General features: G+C 36.9%; 1 protein-coding gene across 4 annotated transcripts in view; it reads left to right on the forward strand.

Annotated features, from left to right (window-relative positions):
* The first annotated feature begins 7,946 nt into the window (after positions 1–7,946).
* Positions 7,947–17,369, forward strand: part of RFTN2 (raftlin family member 2) — a 29,984-nt gene continuing 20,561 nt past the window's right edge. The window contains exons 1-4 of one of the 4 annotated variants that reach the window (XM_038143462.1): positions 7,947–8,093; positions 8,542–8,688; positions 13,601–13,784; positions 15,679–15,790. In XM_038143462.1, the coding sequence (XP_037999390.1) occupies positions 8,550–8,688; positions 13,601–13,784; positions 15,679–15,790 (435 nt within the window). In that variant the 5' untranslated portion in view covers positions 7,947–8,093; positions 8,542–8,549. Of the gene's footprint in view, positions 8,094–8,482; positions 8,689–8,736; positions 9,579–13,600; positions 13,785–15,678; positions 15,791–17,369 lie in introns of those variants that run through there. The other 3 variants (XM_038143461.1, XM_038143460.1, XM_038143463.1) reach the window with 3 other exon arrangements.

Below are 17,369 nucleotides of genomic sequence, written 5' to 3' on the forward strand. Positions count from 1 at the left end.
TGCTGTATGTATTCCAGTTACTAACCCAGACTGAAAGCCAGTGTACTTCTACTAAAGAAATAATGTCACCTTTAATTTCTGGGTTACATAAACTTTAGTGATACATTAGTTACAAAGTTGAAGCCATTTTGCCACATACAGCATTTTTGTACTGTGGATAAAATCTGGTTATTTTAATCTATGTGAATTTCATTTCCATTCCAAAATAATTTGTCTATCTTAATTTTTCTTGCTATCAGTATTCTCTACTTCTATAAGATGTTTTACTTTGTGTCATCTTAGTGTTTGCAGTAATAACTTTTTAAAATAAAATTTGGACCCCTAGTTTAGTAATGATTTGTTCTCATTCTAATATTTTTATTGCTTATGCATTTGGTTTTATAGTATGTTCTTAGCTATAGAAAAAGGAATGAGTTGACTACTTGAATTAGAAAAAGCAATGAAAATTCCTTTGCTTCTTTGGGGTTTTCTGTTGTCTGTATGAAAATAAGGAATTCCCTGGCAGTATCACAAATTGAGATGAAAGATTATTTTTTTCCTTGATTTCAGGAAAATAATTTTGGTTTTTGGTCGTGGTGTGTTGTTTGTTTGGTTGTTGTTTTTGCTTCTCCCCTCACCTCCTAGGGTTCCTTCTATTAATTACAAAATCAGATTCCCCAAAGGTTGAAAATACGGCCTCTGTATTTACAGGAGTACAAGGTATGACTTACTGCTTCTGTTGCACTGAAGCCTTTATTTTTTGTATCTAAAATATTCGTAAGTTATTCAATTTTTTCTTTTTTTGTAGTAATTTGGAGGTTTTCTTTTTGTGTGGATTTGTTTTGTTGGTACATTCTTCCTTTTAATAGTTCAGAGATCTTGCCAAATGGACATTGTAGTCAGTGAATAATCCATGTATGATATGTAAATCTCTTTTAAGATTCTTCTGGTGTTCAGTAGTGCTTTATGGTGTTGTCCAGGAAGAAGGTTGGAGTCTGGTTCTGGTTTTCTGCTGTTTTGAAATTGTTAGGAAAGGAGATGCCATGTATTAGGTCCTGGTTGCAAGTTTCCTCAAATGATTTTGCATCTTCTGCTAGGTAGAAAAATTTACACAAATATAATTTTAATAGTTTCTCTTTTTAACAATTTATTGCTGTAGCAGATTGTTTTACCACTAAGTATCAAAAGAGGTATACAATCCTTTTGGAGACATGTAGAGTTCAGCCTGTTTTTGAAGGGGGAAATACTCATTTGTTTTAGGTTCTCATGTTTCTGAGCAAGTCTGCACCACTAAACACATCTGACCAGTCCTGTTTATTTTTCACATTATAGAACTCATTGATGCAAATTTATCACAAAAATCTTGGCTCATCAAAGCCATAATTCATTTCCATTGAAGAATTTTTACATAGTAAATATTTTTTAATGAAGTTTTGTCTCTGAAGGTACCAAAGAAAGGTTATGTTCTGGTGGAGACTTACTTCTTGTGTCAGGAAACACACATTTGACCCAGTATTCTGGAGATTTAGTCCCAAGCCTGTATTTTTGGAATCTGCACTTTGTTTGCCAAATGTGACTTGCCTGGTTTTAATTGTGCTTCAGAAATTCAAGAAGTAAATTTTACAGTGAGTACTAATTTAAAAGAAGAGTGCTTAGAGGGAAGTCTTCTGAACTAATTGCTTGAAAGTGTACAAATACTGTGCAGTCACATGTCATCAGATTATGGCTCTATTCCAGCCACCCACAAAATGTAGTTTATTTTCTCTTAATTGGTGCAGATGTTAGATTGTTGGTAATGAGTTGATCCCATGGCCTTTGCTTCAGAGACCACTCACTTTCTTTTTACTTGCATGTGAACTTGATTGTTTGTAAGGATACTCGGTGTCAGGCACTTAACTATCCCTGCAGTGTTCCCCTGTGGGGTGTGTAACATCAGTCTGGAGGCACTGTTAGTTAGGATTGTATCTTCAGGTCTTAACAAAGCTTTGTCTTGATTTGAGAGACTGAGAAGAAACCAAGTAACTCTGAATATTGGTTTTCCTCCCGGAACTGGCAGTCACTGTTGAAATACTGAGGCCTTTTCATTTATATTGTAGCTCATCTTTGTTCAGGATGCTTGCCAAGAGTGATGGCATGACATCAGACAGCAGCGACTGAACCAACCTTTCAGGAGTGAATCTCCCTGTAGGCACCGTTGAGATGTAACTGACTTAGTTGTGTGAATCCCTGTAGTTGAATTAACGTGTGCTGGGGAAGAACTACATTTCCTCAGTGCCTACAGTTGTGCTGTTTTGATGTTCTAGCATTCATGACTTCTTGTTCCTTTCCACTGCCCAGTCCTATTCTCCTAGTTCAGCTTTCTGGAATGTGGAGATTCCCGTGCTGTTAAGCAGAAGTAATTTAGTTAACCGTAGATCCTCAGATGAGGATTTTGGGGGTTGGAAAAAGGGTCATGTTCTCTTTGCCCTTCTGCAGTTTCCCACTGATAATAATGAGGCTCCACACTCATGCTAGGAGGGAATGTATCCCCATGTGCCCTGTGGGCATGCAGTAACCGACAGCAAATCACCTTTATGCATTGGCTCTCACACTCCCATATTAGCAAACTAAGTTCATTTTCCACCCCTTAGAATTGAGGAGAACTGGTTGGTTTTCTACTGAGCTAGCTGTTACAGTATTTCTAGCAATTGCAGTCTGCTTATGTTACATTTCCATTGCAGAAGGTTAGCTCTAGCATTCTCTATTTTATTAACACTGGATAAAAACTTGGACAGGCAGAAAGTTACTGAAATTGTCTCTCAGGTATTTTTGTGTATCTGGTTGGCTATTTTTTCTTGTAATGTGTAGAATTCTGTTTTTTTAGCATTTTTGGTTCCTGCTTCAGATCTTATGCAACAGGAGTCTATTTATTGTTCCTGAAAAACTGTTTACAGTTTTCATTTTGAATTGGCATTTCTTTATATTCAGATACTCATTTTCCAAAATAGCTAAGAAGTCATTGAGTAAACTGCATTCCAGTAGTAACTAGCAGAACACATGGCTCTCTTGAAATGTTTTTCTCTGTTTAACATAGTTATAAAATGTGAAAAGTTGTATGGCTGCAAAATACCTTTTTTTTTTTTTTTTTTGTAAAATAGGTTTGTGCCTTTGTAATGTTGAAATACTACAGTAGGTTCAGTTCACCTGCTCTAAAAACTTTCTAAATTTCCTATTGAAATAAAAAATATTCAGCTTAAGTCCTTATTTTAAGGATCCAGAATACAGTGCCATGTGTGCAGTCCTGCACACTAATCCTTATATAGCTGTTATACAGAAGATCCAGATCTAGCCCGTCCAGTTTCTTTCTAGAATGCGTGGGTTTAGTTGGTGGCTAACATATGGCTCTAGTGTTTGATACTGTATTGGAGATACAGATGATACACTTGCTGCTGCCTTGATAAATGAGACGCTGTGAATGCACAGAGAGAAAAGTTTAATAAATTTGCAGATCTCATTTTAGAGAACTGTTAACCATTTTAGAAATTAAAAGCTCTTTTTATTGAAACTGCTTGTAATACAGCAATAATAAAGAAGCTTCTGTAGTTTTGGATTTCTAGTAAAGTTCTGAGTTGGTAGCTACAAGTTTAATTCCAGCTGGTGTATATTTACTGTTTGGATTGTAACTTTTGTTTATTGTAGTATCAGAGTTTTAATATGGGTTTAAAAAAATGAAAAATGAAATTTACCTTTGATCATTAAACTATGTTTTAATGACTGCAAAAGCAAGCTATTGTTGTCATCTCTGTTCATTATTTTTACAGCATTTAAGTTAAAACTTACAGCAGAAAAGCTGGCTTTTCTGCTCAAGTTAACGTGTTTAACAAGACTGTTCCTGTCACACTCACAAAATTCTTCTTCCAAAGGAAAATCATTTAGGCTAAAGAAAAAAAGCAAATTTCCAAACCTCAGGCCTTCATAATGGAGCCCTAGTACTTTGTTAGTATCTTTGAGTCATTCTAGAGAAAAAAGAAATGTCAGTGTTTTAGTTATTGTTCTTGGGAGTGGGGATGTGAAAAGTATTTGGCAACTGAGTTGCAGAATTCTTCTGATGGAAGCTTTTTGCATTTTCTGTCAATATTCTCGCTCAAGCAAAAACTTTACATTTGCATTAAGTCATAAAACAAAGGAAGTAAGCCTGAAGAAAAGTTAAAATGGGAACTAAAGTTCAAAAATGTTGCAATTTGAGGTTTTTAATATTTGGGGGGTTTTAAATGTGTCATTTTTGAGTCCTCAAACTAGCTGTTCAACTGCCCTCAGGTTCCGAAGAAATCTGACTAATTTATCTTGTCTTTGTAATTTGTTGTCTTGTATCTTATCAGTGTCTGTGTCCTCTGTTTACATTTTGTCAGTGATGACTGATCTATAGCCAATAATGATCCTGATTTCATTTTTTTTTCCCCATGTATCCTTTATAAGCATGCAAACGTTTCAGCCCAAATAGGAAATGTGTTTGGTCCAAATATTTTGCATTTTGACTTTGTCAGAGGGAGTTATCCCTTCTATTTTTTATTGAGTCAGTTTTGGTCCTAGTGAAATCTTTATTAATAATAATACTTGAGGTAATTGCAAGAGGTTTAAGGTATTTGCATTTCTGCTGCTCACTACATCACCCTTGAGAACAGGTTTACTGGTGGTACATCTGTGAGAAGGTTATTCACTCAATTTCTCACTAATGAGCTTACCTGTAACAAATTCACTGATACAAGCTGCCCAGACTAATGGTTTTTGTCCCAGTGGTGGCCTAACAGGCTGGAAGATGGGAGATGTTCTCCTCTTGGAGTTCTCATCCGGTTCTAAATCATGGGATTGAGCAGGAGTCATGTCGTGGTTGTGGTACACCTTGAATTCTATAGCCCTTTCACAAAGTCTGTCATTTATATTTTGAAATTTGAAATTATAATACTACTGCTTTTCCTTATTTTTGAAGTTAATGTAGCATTAAAGCAATGTGATTCCTGTTGCTTTTAACTCACTGGCCAGTGTCCTAACCAGAAGGAGACAGGGTTGTGTCTAGGGTAACACTTGGTGTTTGGTATGCTGGTATAGCTGACTGAACTGCAGATTCAGTAATTTAGGATCTTCCTTGAGTTTCAGTTTAGATATCGTTCATACAGACAAGAAACATCTTTTGTGTATTTGCATTGTTTTCATAATTTTCCTTACATTGCATTATTTTAGTCAAGAGGAAACTCTGAGGTATCATCTCCCATTCTTGATCTCCTAAGGTCATGGGGGAGGAAATGTTTAAACTTCATTATTAAATGGCTTATGCAGATCATATTGGATTTTGGAGAGGTAAAAAATTTTATTCCTGTAAATAAGGCTTTGTGTTCAGATGGGTTTGTCACAGATGTTCCAAACCTTAAGAAGGGTTGTTTTAACAATTGTCTTAACAATTCTGGCAAGAGAGATTCCATCAAAAAGGGATGCCAGTGCCACTCCTTTGGCACCAAGGCCATAGGCAGAGCCTGCCCTGGTTGTCATATGGATTGCAGCTTAGCACAGAGTCAGGAACAGGGGACATCTATTTCCAAACTGCAGTTTCAGGCAGTTTCAGTCCTTTTGTTCAATAAGCCTAGTAAGGTAATGAGAAAAACAAAAATGCCTCCCACACAAAAACTTTTAAACCTCCCCCAGACAAGAGGAACAAAACAGATCATGAGCAAGGGGAGGAACAGCTCTCAGACAGCAAGAGGGCTGACAAGCAAGGGTAGACAGCAAGGCTTGTTTGTCTCAGTCTGCTCAAAGCTGCTGTGCAGAGCTGCTGCTGCTGCTTCTCATCCTGTGTTGCCAACAGGCAGTCAGTAATCCAGCATGGGACACGCATCCCTATTGATGTGCTTCCCTTGCTGTCTTGGTATCATTTTTCCATTTAATCAGAATAAAAACTGTTGGGGATCCTGGAAGCCTTCCATGGAGGCAAAGTTCCTTTGGACTCATTGGTCCTTTGTCTGGCTGTCTTTGCCTTCTTTAAAGTCTAAAAATTATATCAAGCTTCAGTGGAGTCACAAGCCCTTTCAGAGGAGGTGCTGTAAATATAACATGCTGGTGAATCACAGGGTAGTTTTAAGGGTTTGCTCTCTTCCGATACCCGTTCCCAGAGCCTTTGCATTTTGGGTCACTGAAGTAGGTTGTTTTGTAGTTTGTATCCACTTGGTAACAGGAAATTGCAGCTCTTTAAGCAGCTCTTGAATCTTAAGAATCTTGTGATCCTGTGTCTCTCCTGAGTCATTCAAGTGTTTTGATGCAGTTTTAAACTCCAGTGGGGGATGCTGCTCATTCTTGCTGATTTTGTTTTGTTTTCTTTACTTTGGTCTGTGTAACCTTTGGTTTTATTAGCTACTTGAGTCAAGTCTGCAATGACAACTGTTGACTGACTTCCAACTTGGAAGCTTATAACTATTTATACTTATCTAGGATTGCACAAAATATGGACCATTGCTTTTATCTGTAACTGTGATTCTTCCTGGTGTTGTAAGAGGTTGTTTATAGTATGGAAAATCCTATCTTGGTGAAGGGGTTGTAATATTGTGTAAGCCTTGTCATGAAGAGTTCAAAATATATATTCAAAATGGCCTCATTGAAAATAGCTATTTCAAGTTAAATAAAAATTAAAAAGCAGCCTGCTGACAACTGAACTAGTGCTGCAAAAAAAGTTGTTTTACTTGCAGCTATCTTACTCATGCCATGGCTTCATACAAGAAGTTACAATGAAACTTAAGGGCGTGTAGAATGAAGCAGCTGGATTGTCAAGGCTGAGTGGACACTTTACGTGTATGGCTGATATGGCAACAGCTCAGGGATAACCTTTACTGAAAAAAAAAGTAGTGTTTGGGATCAATTTCTGTGTGAGAAGACTCTCAAGAAGATGAGGAATTTCTTAGGTTTTAATTGAGAAGACCATGCTTGAGGATTTCCTTTCTCTTTCAGCACCTGGGAGCCTGTTTTGAGGACTGCAGTAATTACAGCTTCAGCTCCAGGCTCTGCACTAAGTGATTTTAATTTTTTTTCTAGAATTAAGTTACTTCAATCTATAATGTGTGTTTCAAAAGATTGTAGTCTCTAGACTTATTATTCCTGCTAAGTTACTTAAATAAAAAAATCACTTTGCTTGCAGTAGAATTGAAACCCACAAATAGTTAATGTCTAACTTGGAGTTATTTTTATAGAAAATAATAGCAATTTTAATAAGGTATATATATTTCAATAAAAGAAAGCAGAAAAGCCTTTTGAATTTAAATGTGCCGTTCATATAATCTCTGATGGTGTTATGAATCTTCAGTTTTCTCTAGATGACTCTCAATTTCTTTAGGTGCAGCCTAAAAATAAAAAGGCAAATTTCTAACAGCTCATTCTGGGAACAGCAGGACCACAGAAAATAACTGTGCTCCTTTTTTCTCCCTATGCATTATTGTGGTCTGCATCAGATAATGCAGTTACAAGTGACTTGCAATAATTAAGGGAAGAGTAATGAGAGCCCTTAAAATTATATCCAATTTTAGAACCTAAAGAAAAGGTAACATGGAAAACTTTTTACAGTGTTGCAAGTCTGTGGCTGTACCAATTAAGGTGAGTTTAATAAAGGAGAAAAGGATTCTGTTTGTTCAATACCCAGAAATAATGGAAAACAAAGTTTTGTAATTTTTTTTCATATGTAGTGTTGGCAAAGTCTTTTCCATTTGAAATTAGGAATATTGCAATGTAATTATTTTGGTGTTTTTCAAAACCAGTTGCATAAGTTAATTTTCATGCTAAAGATTCTTACTGATTTTTCTGGACAAGAAATTACTACACGTTTTTACACTGTTACACTGTGTTCATGTTTTGGTTTTTTTTCTCAGTCCCTGCAGAAAGGAAATAGGAGCCAACTCTGAAATCTAAAATAAGGGCTAAACAGCTTTTCATTTGCCTTTCTACCCTTTGAGATGCCAGAAGCAATTTCCTCTTGAAGCTGACTTCCTTTCTGGAAGTGATTTTCATCTCCAACCATGTTGAGGCTCTTTTCTCATTCTTTCATTCTGACTAACTTGCTTTTTTCCTGCCTGACTTTCTACTGCAGTTGGGAACTTCTGGAGGTAAGTAATGACAGACAAGTTTCTCTCTAACTTTCTTTTTCAGTTCTTCTTCCCCCCTCGCCCCCCCTCACCCAGTCAGTCTAGAAGGACAAACAAAGCACTATTGGTGTCCTCTGCAAGAGAGCACTGATAGGGGCTGGCTGTAAATTGACGTGGCATGGAAAATCTCTGCTAGTTGGGAGCAGCTCTAATGTTGCTGCGAAATCAAGCCTACTCTTAACCAAGTTTGTAGCTTGAAATCATCACGAGCTTACTGCTCCTATATTAAAAATGAATGGAAAGTGCCTTTGCTTTTTGGTCTGGGAACTGGACTTTTTCTCTGTTTGGATTTACAGCTAATAGGAAAAAAAATCGAGGGGAATTATTTGGTTCCTTTTTTTTTCCTGTAGTAAGAGCAACAGATCTTGCTGCTCCCCCCCACCTTTTCCTGCGACTTAATCATTTGCAGATCTTGCCATGGGGTGCGGACTGAGAAAGCTGGAAGACCCAGATGATAGCAGCCCTGGAAAAATCTTTTCTACACTGAAGAGACCACAAGTTGAAACAAAGACGGATTCTGCTTACGAATATGTATTGCTGGATTTTACCTTAGAAGGTATTGTTTTATGCTGTATCTTTAGTATTTTGAAGTAAGAAGGAGCAGGATTTAACTTAGTTTTGTCTTGTTTGACTTACAGTAAATCTTAGGCACTTTTATCAAGGCTAGCCAAAATGTAAGACTTTTATTTTGAAACACAAATCATGACGAAGGTTCTTACTTGTATAAAATTACAATGGAAACTGCTGAAGTATTTTTAACGACCAAACTCTCCAAATTATACAACTGTCCTCGTTAAGGAAGCTGGCTAAAAACTGTTAAGAGATTTTTCCGAGTTTCCTGTGAGTCACATACTGCCATCCGTACTCGCTTTGAATAATGGTTGTCTGAATTCAGTGTGACGGTTCAGAAAATACACTGTGCCTGAGCCTTAATTGAATAACAATTTTTTAAATGCACTCAACTTCCGAAAACAGGCTGTCATTGTCCTTGTTTCTTTATGCAGAAGTAAGTCTGTTCCTTAGTTGTATATCAGGAGTAACTTCCCCTATTACGCCCACCGCAGTCTCTCGGTAGAAGTTTCTGTTATAAGAGTCTGAGTTTTGTCGTACTTTTTTTCCCCAAATGCCTTACTTGTAGTTGTTGAATAGTCTTTTGAAATTGTGACTGAAATGAAACAAAATCTGTATGCATAGCTAGAGGCAGACAGTGCTCTGTGGGATACTTCCTTCCCGAGGGTGTCCCATCTCTAACAGAGCAACTCCCTGTTCCACGAAGTTGAAAACATAAACAAGCCCAGATGGCTGCCCTCAGAGCACAGACAGCTCCGTTTTACAGTCACTTCATAGTAACTGGCATTTTGTAGCAACCCAATCTACTGGAAATGCTTAATAACAAGGACTTGAAGTAAATGCTGTTACTAGAAGGCTTGGATAAAGGGAAACAGTGTAAGTGCAGGTCTTACTGCAATTGCAGGAACTTTTTCACGAACAAAACTTGGCTTTTGATTATTTTTAAGTGTTGTAATATTTTTATTTAAAATACAAGAGTCTTTTAATCAAAAAGCTGTAAGATACTGATAGAAGATATATTCTGCTATATATAGAAATCTAACTTTGTCCCGTTTATTTACACAAAAAGTTTCTCACTGTTTTTTTCCTTTGGAAGAAACAAAACTCTTGAATAAGTAGTGGTAAGAGATTGGAAATAAGCTAGGCTGCCTAATGCATACATGGAGTAACTACTGATATAGGAAGAATAAATTTTTTGGAAACTGGAGAGCATTCAGTGTTCTTAAATAACTTCTGTTCAGATAGTTTTGCTGTGTTTTCAAGTTACAATTTCTAAGAGTGTTTTATAAATTACTTGTTTTAAAGGTGGTTGTGACCTTTGAAGTAATAGCCCATCAAACATGTGCAATTAAAGGTGTTTGTTATAATGACTGTTTTAATAACCTAGCAGTACAGCAGTAAAAATTCATTTTCTGTTGTTTTGTCTGATAATCAGAATTGCTTTGCTTCAGTGGAATTAGGAATGTTAAATAACAGAGATCAGTTTCAGATAGTTACCTCACTCTTTTTTAGGTTTCTCACTGGAAGTAAGGGGACTTGTAAACTAAGGTATCTTTCTGTTGGGTGGCTCTAGATATGTGTATATAACCTTAATTTTTTTTAAGTCTCTATTTTTAGAGCTAAGATGAATGCAGAAAAAGAACATGGTGCATATATCTACTGTCTTGGAGGTGTTTTTCAATTCTGAGTGTTTCTGAATTGGTTGAATTGGCTCAAGTACTGTGGAGAATATACTGAGCTTTTTCTCTTTTCCTTCAGTCAGCTTGCTCATGTACTTGTTGCTATTTGAATGTTCTTTGGCTTAATTAAACTAAGTGAGAGCCCTTTATCACTTCAGACCAAAGTTTCTGCTCTGCTGTCAAGTTGTGTATTTATGGCACTCATTCTGCTTTGCCTATTTCCAGAACAAAGTCTTCCTCTGCATAGGAGACTTCTGTGTGCCCGAGTGATTTCTTGCCACTGGATCTTGCACCAAGTAAAACAGAAAATCTGCACTTAATAATATTTTAAGATCTCACAGTAAACCATGTCCTGCATCAAGATAAAAGTATAGCAAGCATAAATGTGTTATTTCAATTCAATATGCCTTATTCTGTGCTTTCTCAGGTATATGCTATGTGAAGTCAAAATGAGCCTGCTGGGGAAACTTTCAGCAGTCCCTGATCTTTTCTCCCAGGCCATGATGCAGATTAGGTCAACCATGCTGTAGTCTGAATTTGCTGGCTCAATTCCCTGTGCATCTTAACTAGTTATTAGCTGTGCACTGAACCTTGGCTTCTCCCTTCCTGGTCCCCAAAATGCTCCCATCCCTGATATAAAAATTAGCTTTGAGTTCCATGGAGGATGATGGCCATCATGTGAATCCCAAACAAAAAAAAAATCACAGCCAATCTTTTATTTTGGTGGACTGGAATAGTACCAAGAAGAGGGAGCAGTGGACTCTGAAGTGTAATTTTAAATGCTGGTCAGTGACTGTAAATTCCAAAGTCTCAGTCATGAAGCATATCCTAATCACACAAACAGCTGATGTTTTTTGAAGTCAGTTTGACCAGAAAGTAGGGGTGGTTTATATATTTCTACTAAGCAGTAGTATTCTACAATACTACTATTTCTGCTTATGCATTATCCACTATCCTCCTGTTAGGGAAAAGAAGAAATATTGATGCAGCCTACTAAGATGACATGCTGTCAAGTTCTTGTCACTCTGAATGCCAGAATATGTATGAAATAGCTGTTTTGTCATCATCTTCAGTATCCTGCATCTGAGGTTTACTATGCAGCTGGAGAGTTAGCTGGAGTTGTTACTGCTACAGTATTTTGGCTACCTGTTGAGAACACATCAGGAAGGAAACTTGTGTTATGAAAAAGGATTTAAGACATTTATAAAATCAGGGATGTGATGATCATATTGCATCGTTCCTGCTTTTTTGGTCTGTGGGCTATGGAGCAGTTATTTCTCAGTACATGTGACTCCTGGATTTACAGTGGAATCATGGGATGGGAGTATTGCTAATGACAAAATATCATCTGTTTACTAAAGGGAAGCTGTGATACACTCTCTGCTTAAAGAAAAAGTGCAACAGCCCTGTCCTTATGACTGAGAATGACTCACAGTTTAGTTAATAGCTTGAATATGCTGGTTATCAGCAATAAACCATCAATATGTATGTTGGTGATAATTTTTGGTAGTGTGTGTTTCCCTGGTATAAATTATTCTGGTTCTTCTTGATGGCTTTTTTTGTTAAAGCTCTTACAGTGACAAGCAAAGTAGGCCACCATTCCTTTTCCCATTAGTAGAAATTGGTGTTTAAAAGCATTTGAGTATTGTAAAATACTAATTTCTGATAGTTTGTGGGGTTTTTGTGGTCTTTTTTTAAAGCCCTCAGTAAGTGTATGTATGTCAACATTATCACATTTTATCATGGGAAAGCAGTATAGAGAGGCTTTACAGAAGACTGCTTGTGAATCAGCAGAGTTCTAATTCAGTTTATTAGAATAAAATATATGTGCAAACTAAGGAGTCATATCTCTGCTTTATGATAGTTTAAAGCAGTAGGATAGACAAACTTAGTGACTTTTGTGCCTTAGGTCCTTAAATTCCTTGCTATTGCCAACCTGCACTATAATGCTGATAGACAGGAGGAGATCGGAACAAGAAATTAACTCAGCAAAGTGATGAGAGATTTATGTAATTGCATTTACTTTATTTTTTATTTTATACATTTGTTTAAATACAAAATCAAAGAAGAGTTAGCGTATTTAATTATTTTCAGTTGTACGGTTTGATAGGGAATGTTCAGCGCAGCACATTACTGTTGCTTGTATGTTGGAAAAAGTGTTGCTGAGTTTTGATTGAGGCATCCTTTGATAGAGATGGGCACTGGTCTTAATGCTTAGAAAGTCCTGCAAAGAGGGATCCATCAGGATCCAGTCAAATAGGCTGCTTGGAGCAGGGGTCACCAACAGACCAGCAGATTTCCAGCCTGGCTGTTTTGTTATCAGAGTTCCTAAGTGCAAAGGATGAAAGCTTTGGCAAATCTGTGCTGGCGTAATGACTCTTCTGCTGTTACTTGTGTATGAGTATTGATTTCCTGCTTTCTGAGAGCATCTAGAGTTCCAGCTGTACTTGAGAGAAACAGGAATTACTGACCCATCAGACTGACTGTAGCAGAATCTGTTACCGGTGTGGAATCTTCCTTTTCTCTTTGCAAAAGCTGTGAATCATTTAGAAAAGGTTCCCCAAGAAGTTTTCCCTTTATCTCTGTAGTTTTCCCCAAAAATAATGTATTGTGCAGGTGCTGCCTATTGATGCAAAATGCCTGCACACACTGGGAGGGACCCTCCTTAGAAATCAGTGACAGCACAAGCTTACTTAGGTGATGTGTAAGTCTGTTGAAAAAAGGAACTGGGACTGTCAAAATGTCAACTGATACTCCTCAGATCACTTCTAAGGAAAAAAAAAATAATGGAAACAAATCAATTGTTGTAGGCCTAAATCTGTTATGTGGGAGTTTACCTGAAAACTGGAGGTGAGGGATACTGCATTAGTATGTTTAAGGCTTTGGCTAGACAAAGTAGTTGCTTTGTTAACTTCAGCCCTATTATGTGTTTAGATGTTAACACAGCTTTTAAATCAGCTTGGCAGACCTTGATCAAACAGAAAATGTTGCCAAGTATGTTAAAAATAGATCGTATTAAGTTGTAAAAATAGGTACTTGAAGTAGTTGAATAGTGTTGAATCATCCGTGAATCTGCTTTTTCTTGTATAAATAGAACTGTAGGTTTTACTAAATGCCTGGGGATAGGTTTTGTGGCGTTTACATAAAAGGAACTCACCCAAAATGTTTATAGACATACACAGTATCATGTGCTTCTCTTCTGCTTTCAATGCCTTTCAGCGTCTTCAAATCCAGAAGTTATCAAGATCAGTTCTGTGTTGGATATAGCATCTCAGGTGGAAGAATATTACAGCAAAGGCTATGTTGTAGGAGCTGTGCATCCCATTATGCTGCCAGTTGGACGGAGAAGGAGTTTCCCTGCAAGTCACATGTATCGAGTGGTACTCTCACGGTTAAAGCTAAGGTAACAGTGAAATAACTTGAATAAGGATCCTTTACTGAAGCCATTTGTAAGTGGGCTGCTCAACATTCATTGCTTATCAATTTGAAAAGAGCACCTCAGATTAGCCAGTTAGTAAAGTCTTTAATTAATGCTAAGCATACGATAAGCTAATGTTTCCTTTACCTAACAAAAATCTTACGTGTAGTAACATCTGTCTTAGAACTTACAGCAAATAAAAGATTAACCAAAATACCAGGAGAGTAATAAGCTGCTTTAAACTGTCTCATGCTAGCTTTTTCTTGGTTTTCAAAACTTTGTTTCCCAGGGAAAAATGACATTGTTTGTGAATTAATTTGTCAGGGATAGTTTGGGTTTTTCCTTATTAAGAAGGAAATCATCATTCTGGATCAGAGGTCATATGAAAGTTTCGTTTTGATGCCGAGGGAGAGGCAGGAGCTTGTTTATGTTCTAGATCCATAGTCTTATTTATTACTCCTGTTTTTACTGCTTTAAAATTGCCATGTGATCCTAAAGAACACATACAAAGCAATGTTACCATTCATTAGTTCCTTTGAATGCATAGAAAATAACCTCTTGTTCTTATTTTGAATAACTGGAAAGTGGATTTCTTACAGCGTTTAAAGCTGTGAAACTTCCCCTTCTCTCCTGAGTCCTTATGTGATGCACATAGGCTCTTGTCTTTGAGGACTGGGAAGGTGTGAATTAGAAGCTGTCTTGCTGCCACTCCAGTAGAACATTCATTTGAGGGAAATTCTCAAAACCTTTGATTAAACAAGCATTGTCAGGATTATTTACTGTTCATGCAACTTAACCTTTATAAATTCATCTGCAAACAAGCTGAATGCTGTTCCTGTGGGCAGAAGGTTGAGTAAGAAAGCAAAATGCCTGCCCTGGAGCTGAGGCTTCCAAGAGCTGACACTGCCAGCACACAGCTCCCACAATTCAATTTGCCTTATCCTTGTAGATGTAGCATCCTTTGGAAGTTGTTGTTTGAATTTAGATCCTTGAATGGGTGAAGGATAAGACTCTGTAGCCTTCCTGTGAAACCAGTGTAAGTTCCAGTTTCCTTCCCAAGTGCCTTATGTACCAGGCCTGATTTTGCTGTGGGCAAATACACCTTCTCCAACTACTGTTTGGAAAGTAAACTTCTATATTTGAATGTGTCTGATTGATGTTCTTTTCTAAATGAAATGATTATACAAAGAAAGCATCAAATAAAATCCCATTATATTATTGGCATACGCTAAATATTGTCTGACTAATAACACAACTGGCTTTAGATGAAACATGAGTACTATTCTGTGACTTCCTTTAAAGTTAGAGTTTGTCAGCTTCAATATGAGAGATTCAAACATTATTTAACCCTCAGTAAGTGTTTTTGCATTGTATTCCTAGTATTTGCCTGCACTGTTTCATTTAACAGCTGCAGCTCTGCTTTAGTTACAAAAACTAAGCAGCAGGATGTTAAAAGTGTAAGAAGGACCATTTCTGTTCTTGGTGTGTTTTCTACAAAACTGAATCTGCTTTGTGCTTACTAAATTTATAGTTTTAATTTGTGTGTTTTGCATTGTCAGAGATTTTTGCATTTATTTATTACAAAGGCAGAGCTGTTTGTCAGTAAAGCTTAATTTCCAAAATATCTCTCTGCATGGTCTTCAGATGAAATTCCTGTTAAATATTAATATTCTTATCCTGGCATTGGAACACATAGTACCTGTCACTTTGTGTAAGAAACAGAACAAAACACCAAAACCCACTGACTTCTAAACAGTATGAAGAAGCATTGTGAGGATTTCATTCATAACTATTCCAAAAGAAAAGAATTCTATATGCAAGCATTTGCTGAAGTTAGCAGCAAACTCCTGACAAAGACTGCTTTCTTTCTGTGTTCTAGCCAGAAGCACGCAGCACCCAGAGGACAAAGGCACCCCAGGCTGGTGATTGAGGAATGTCCTTTAACATATGAAACACTGACAAATGAAGTAGTGAAAGAACTGCTAGAAAAGGTAATGGAGGTTTTTTCCAACTTCTCTTCAGATTTTTGTTTCTATCATAAGGGTAAGTTACATTTAGTGGTTGTGGTTTTAGTTTTGTGTTTATTTTATAGAAGCTACAAAACTTATCTTAAAGTGAGAAAAGAGTTACTTTTTGTCATGTAGGACTAAATATCTCTGTAAAGCTTTGGAAGTCTTCACTGAAAGCCAAGTCAGGCTCAAGCTCAGTCTCTCTTTATAAAATACTTGTATGATCTGTAAATTTTATGTTTTTCTGAGTTAAATACCCAAGAAGAAATGTTCTTTTCATTCCTTAACAAAAAATACAACATGTATAGGAACTATAATCAATATTTACTTGGCACAGCTTTTGAAAACATTGTATAGTTATAGAAAACCTCTACTGGAATGCGAGTTATAGTTCTGGTTCTTTTTGTGTTTTAACTTCCTCTGCAAAATTGAAGACTTGCTGAAACAGGAAGCTATTGTTATTACAAGAGTTAGTGGTATCTTTTACATTAGTTGCCAAGGAGGGTAGTAGAAGAAAAAGCTTATTGGAGATCTTTAATGGTCTTTGAAGTTTCAAGAGTTGTTTGTGTTTTATAAATGGCTTGCTTTGACTTTTTCAGGTGTTTCAAAGTTAAAATGTGATTACATTATGCATTTATAATATATAAATACCTATTCCAGCTTGGTGGTGTAGTGTAGCAGACAAAGATTAGAAGGAAAAACATACTTGAAATGAGCAGTGATGGAGTCTTGGAAGCATATCTGTTCCAGAAGTAGTACGTAAGAATAATTTGATTTTAAAATGCTCTCCATTTTAAAAAGACAGAGCCTTTTATCCAGTCAAATCTTAGTACTTTTTTTTTTTTTTTTTAGAGATCTGAAACAATAAGACTTAGTGGTGTTTCAGCAAAAAGATTCTCATATTGTCTGTTTTTCTCTGTGGCTTGTTAAATTTAAAACTATTTTGGCTGTCCTTGAAGCATCAGCTCTGTTTATATAACCACAGTGATTGGTATATTGCAGCATTGCTGTACATAAATAATGGCAGTAGATAGTGACACTTCAGTCTATCATGGTACTAAAACGGGATTGCAGTACCACCAGTCGTCGTTTGATTTTTTACTCACTCTGGGGATTAATATTTTATTTGAGTAAACTGAACAAAGATCCTTCCCCCTCTGCCCTCAGTTAATCCAGTACTTCCCATGTGATCTCTTTTTCTGAGCTGAAGCTCCTGTACCTAGCTGTGAAGACTTTACTTCACTGAGGAGCTTGTAGTACAAGGTGTCGGCGGGGTCACCTTCCCAAATGGCAGCACTCCTTAACCAGGAGAAAAAACAGCCCCAAGAACAGCCACATCCCACAGGTGGCACAGATGTTACAGTTGTGTATTGAGACTTCAATACCAAGAAGACACCACTGGCTGAAATAAGAGGATCTTCATTTGCTTCTAGCCCCCTCCTTTCTCTGCTTCTCCACTGTCCTCAGTAATAACAAAGCTGAATAGCCTCCAAGGGAACTAGGGGGTAATGACTCATGGCTCATGAGAGAGATACTGACCTCCATTACTATAGAAGTATTT

The sequence above is a fragment of the Motacilla alba genome, chromosome 7, assembly GCF_015832195.1.
Source record: "Motacilla alba alba isolate MOTALB_02 chromosome 7, Motacilla_alba_V1.0_pri, whole genome shotgun sequence".
NCBI lineage: Eukaryota > Metazoa > Chordata > Aves > Passeriformes > Motacillidae > Motacilla > Motacilla alba.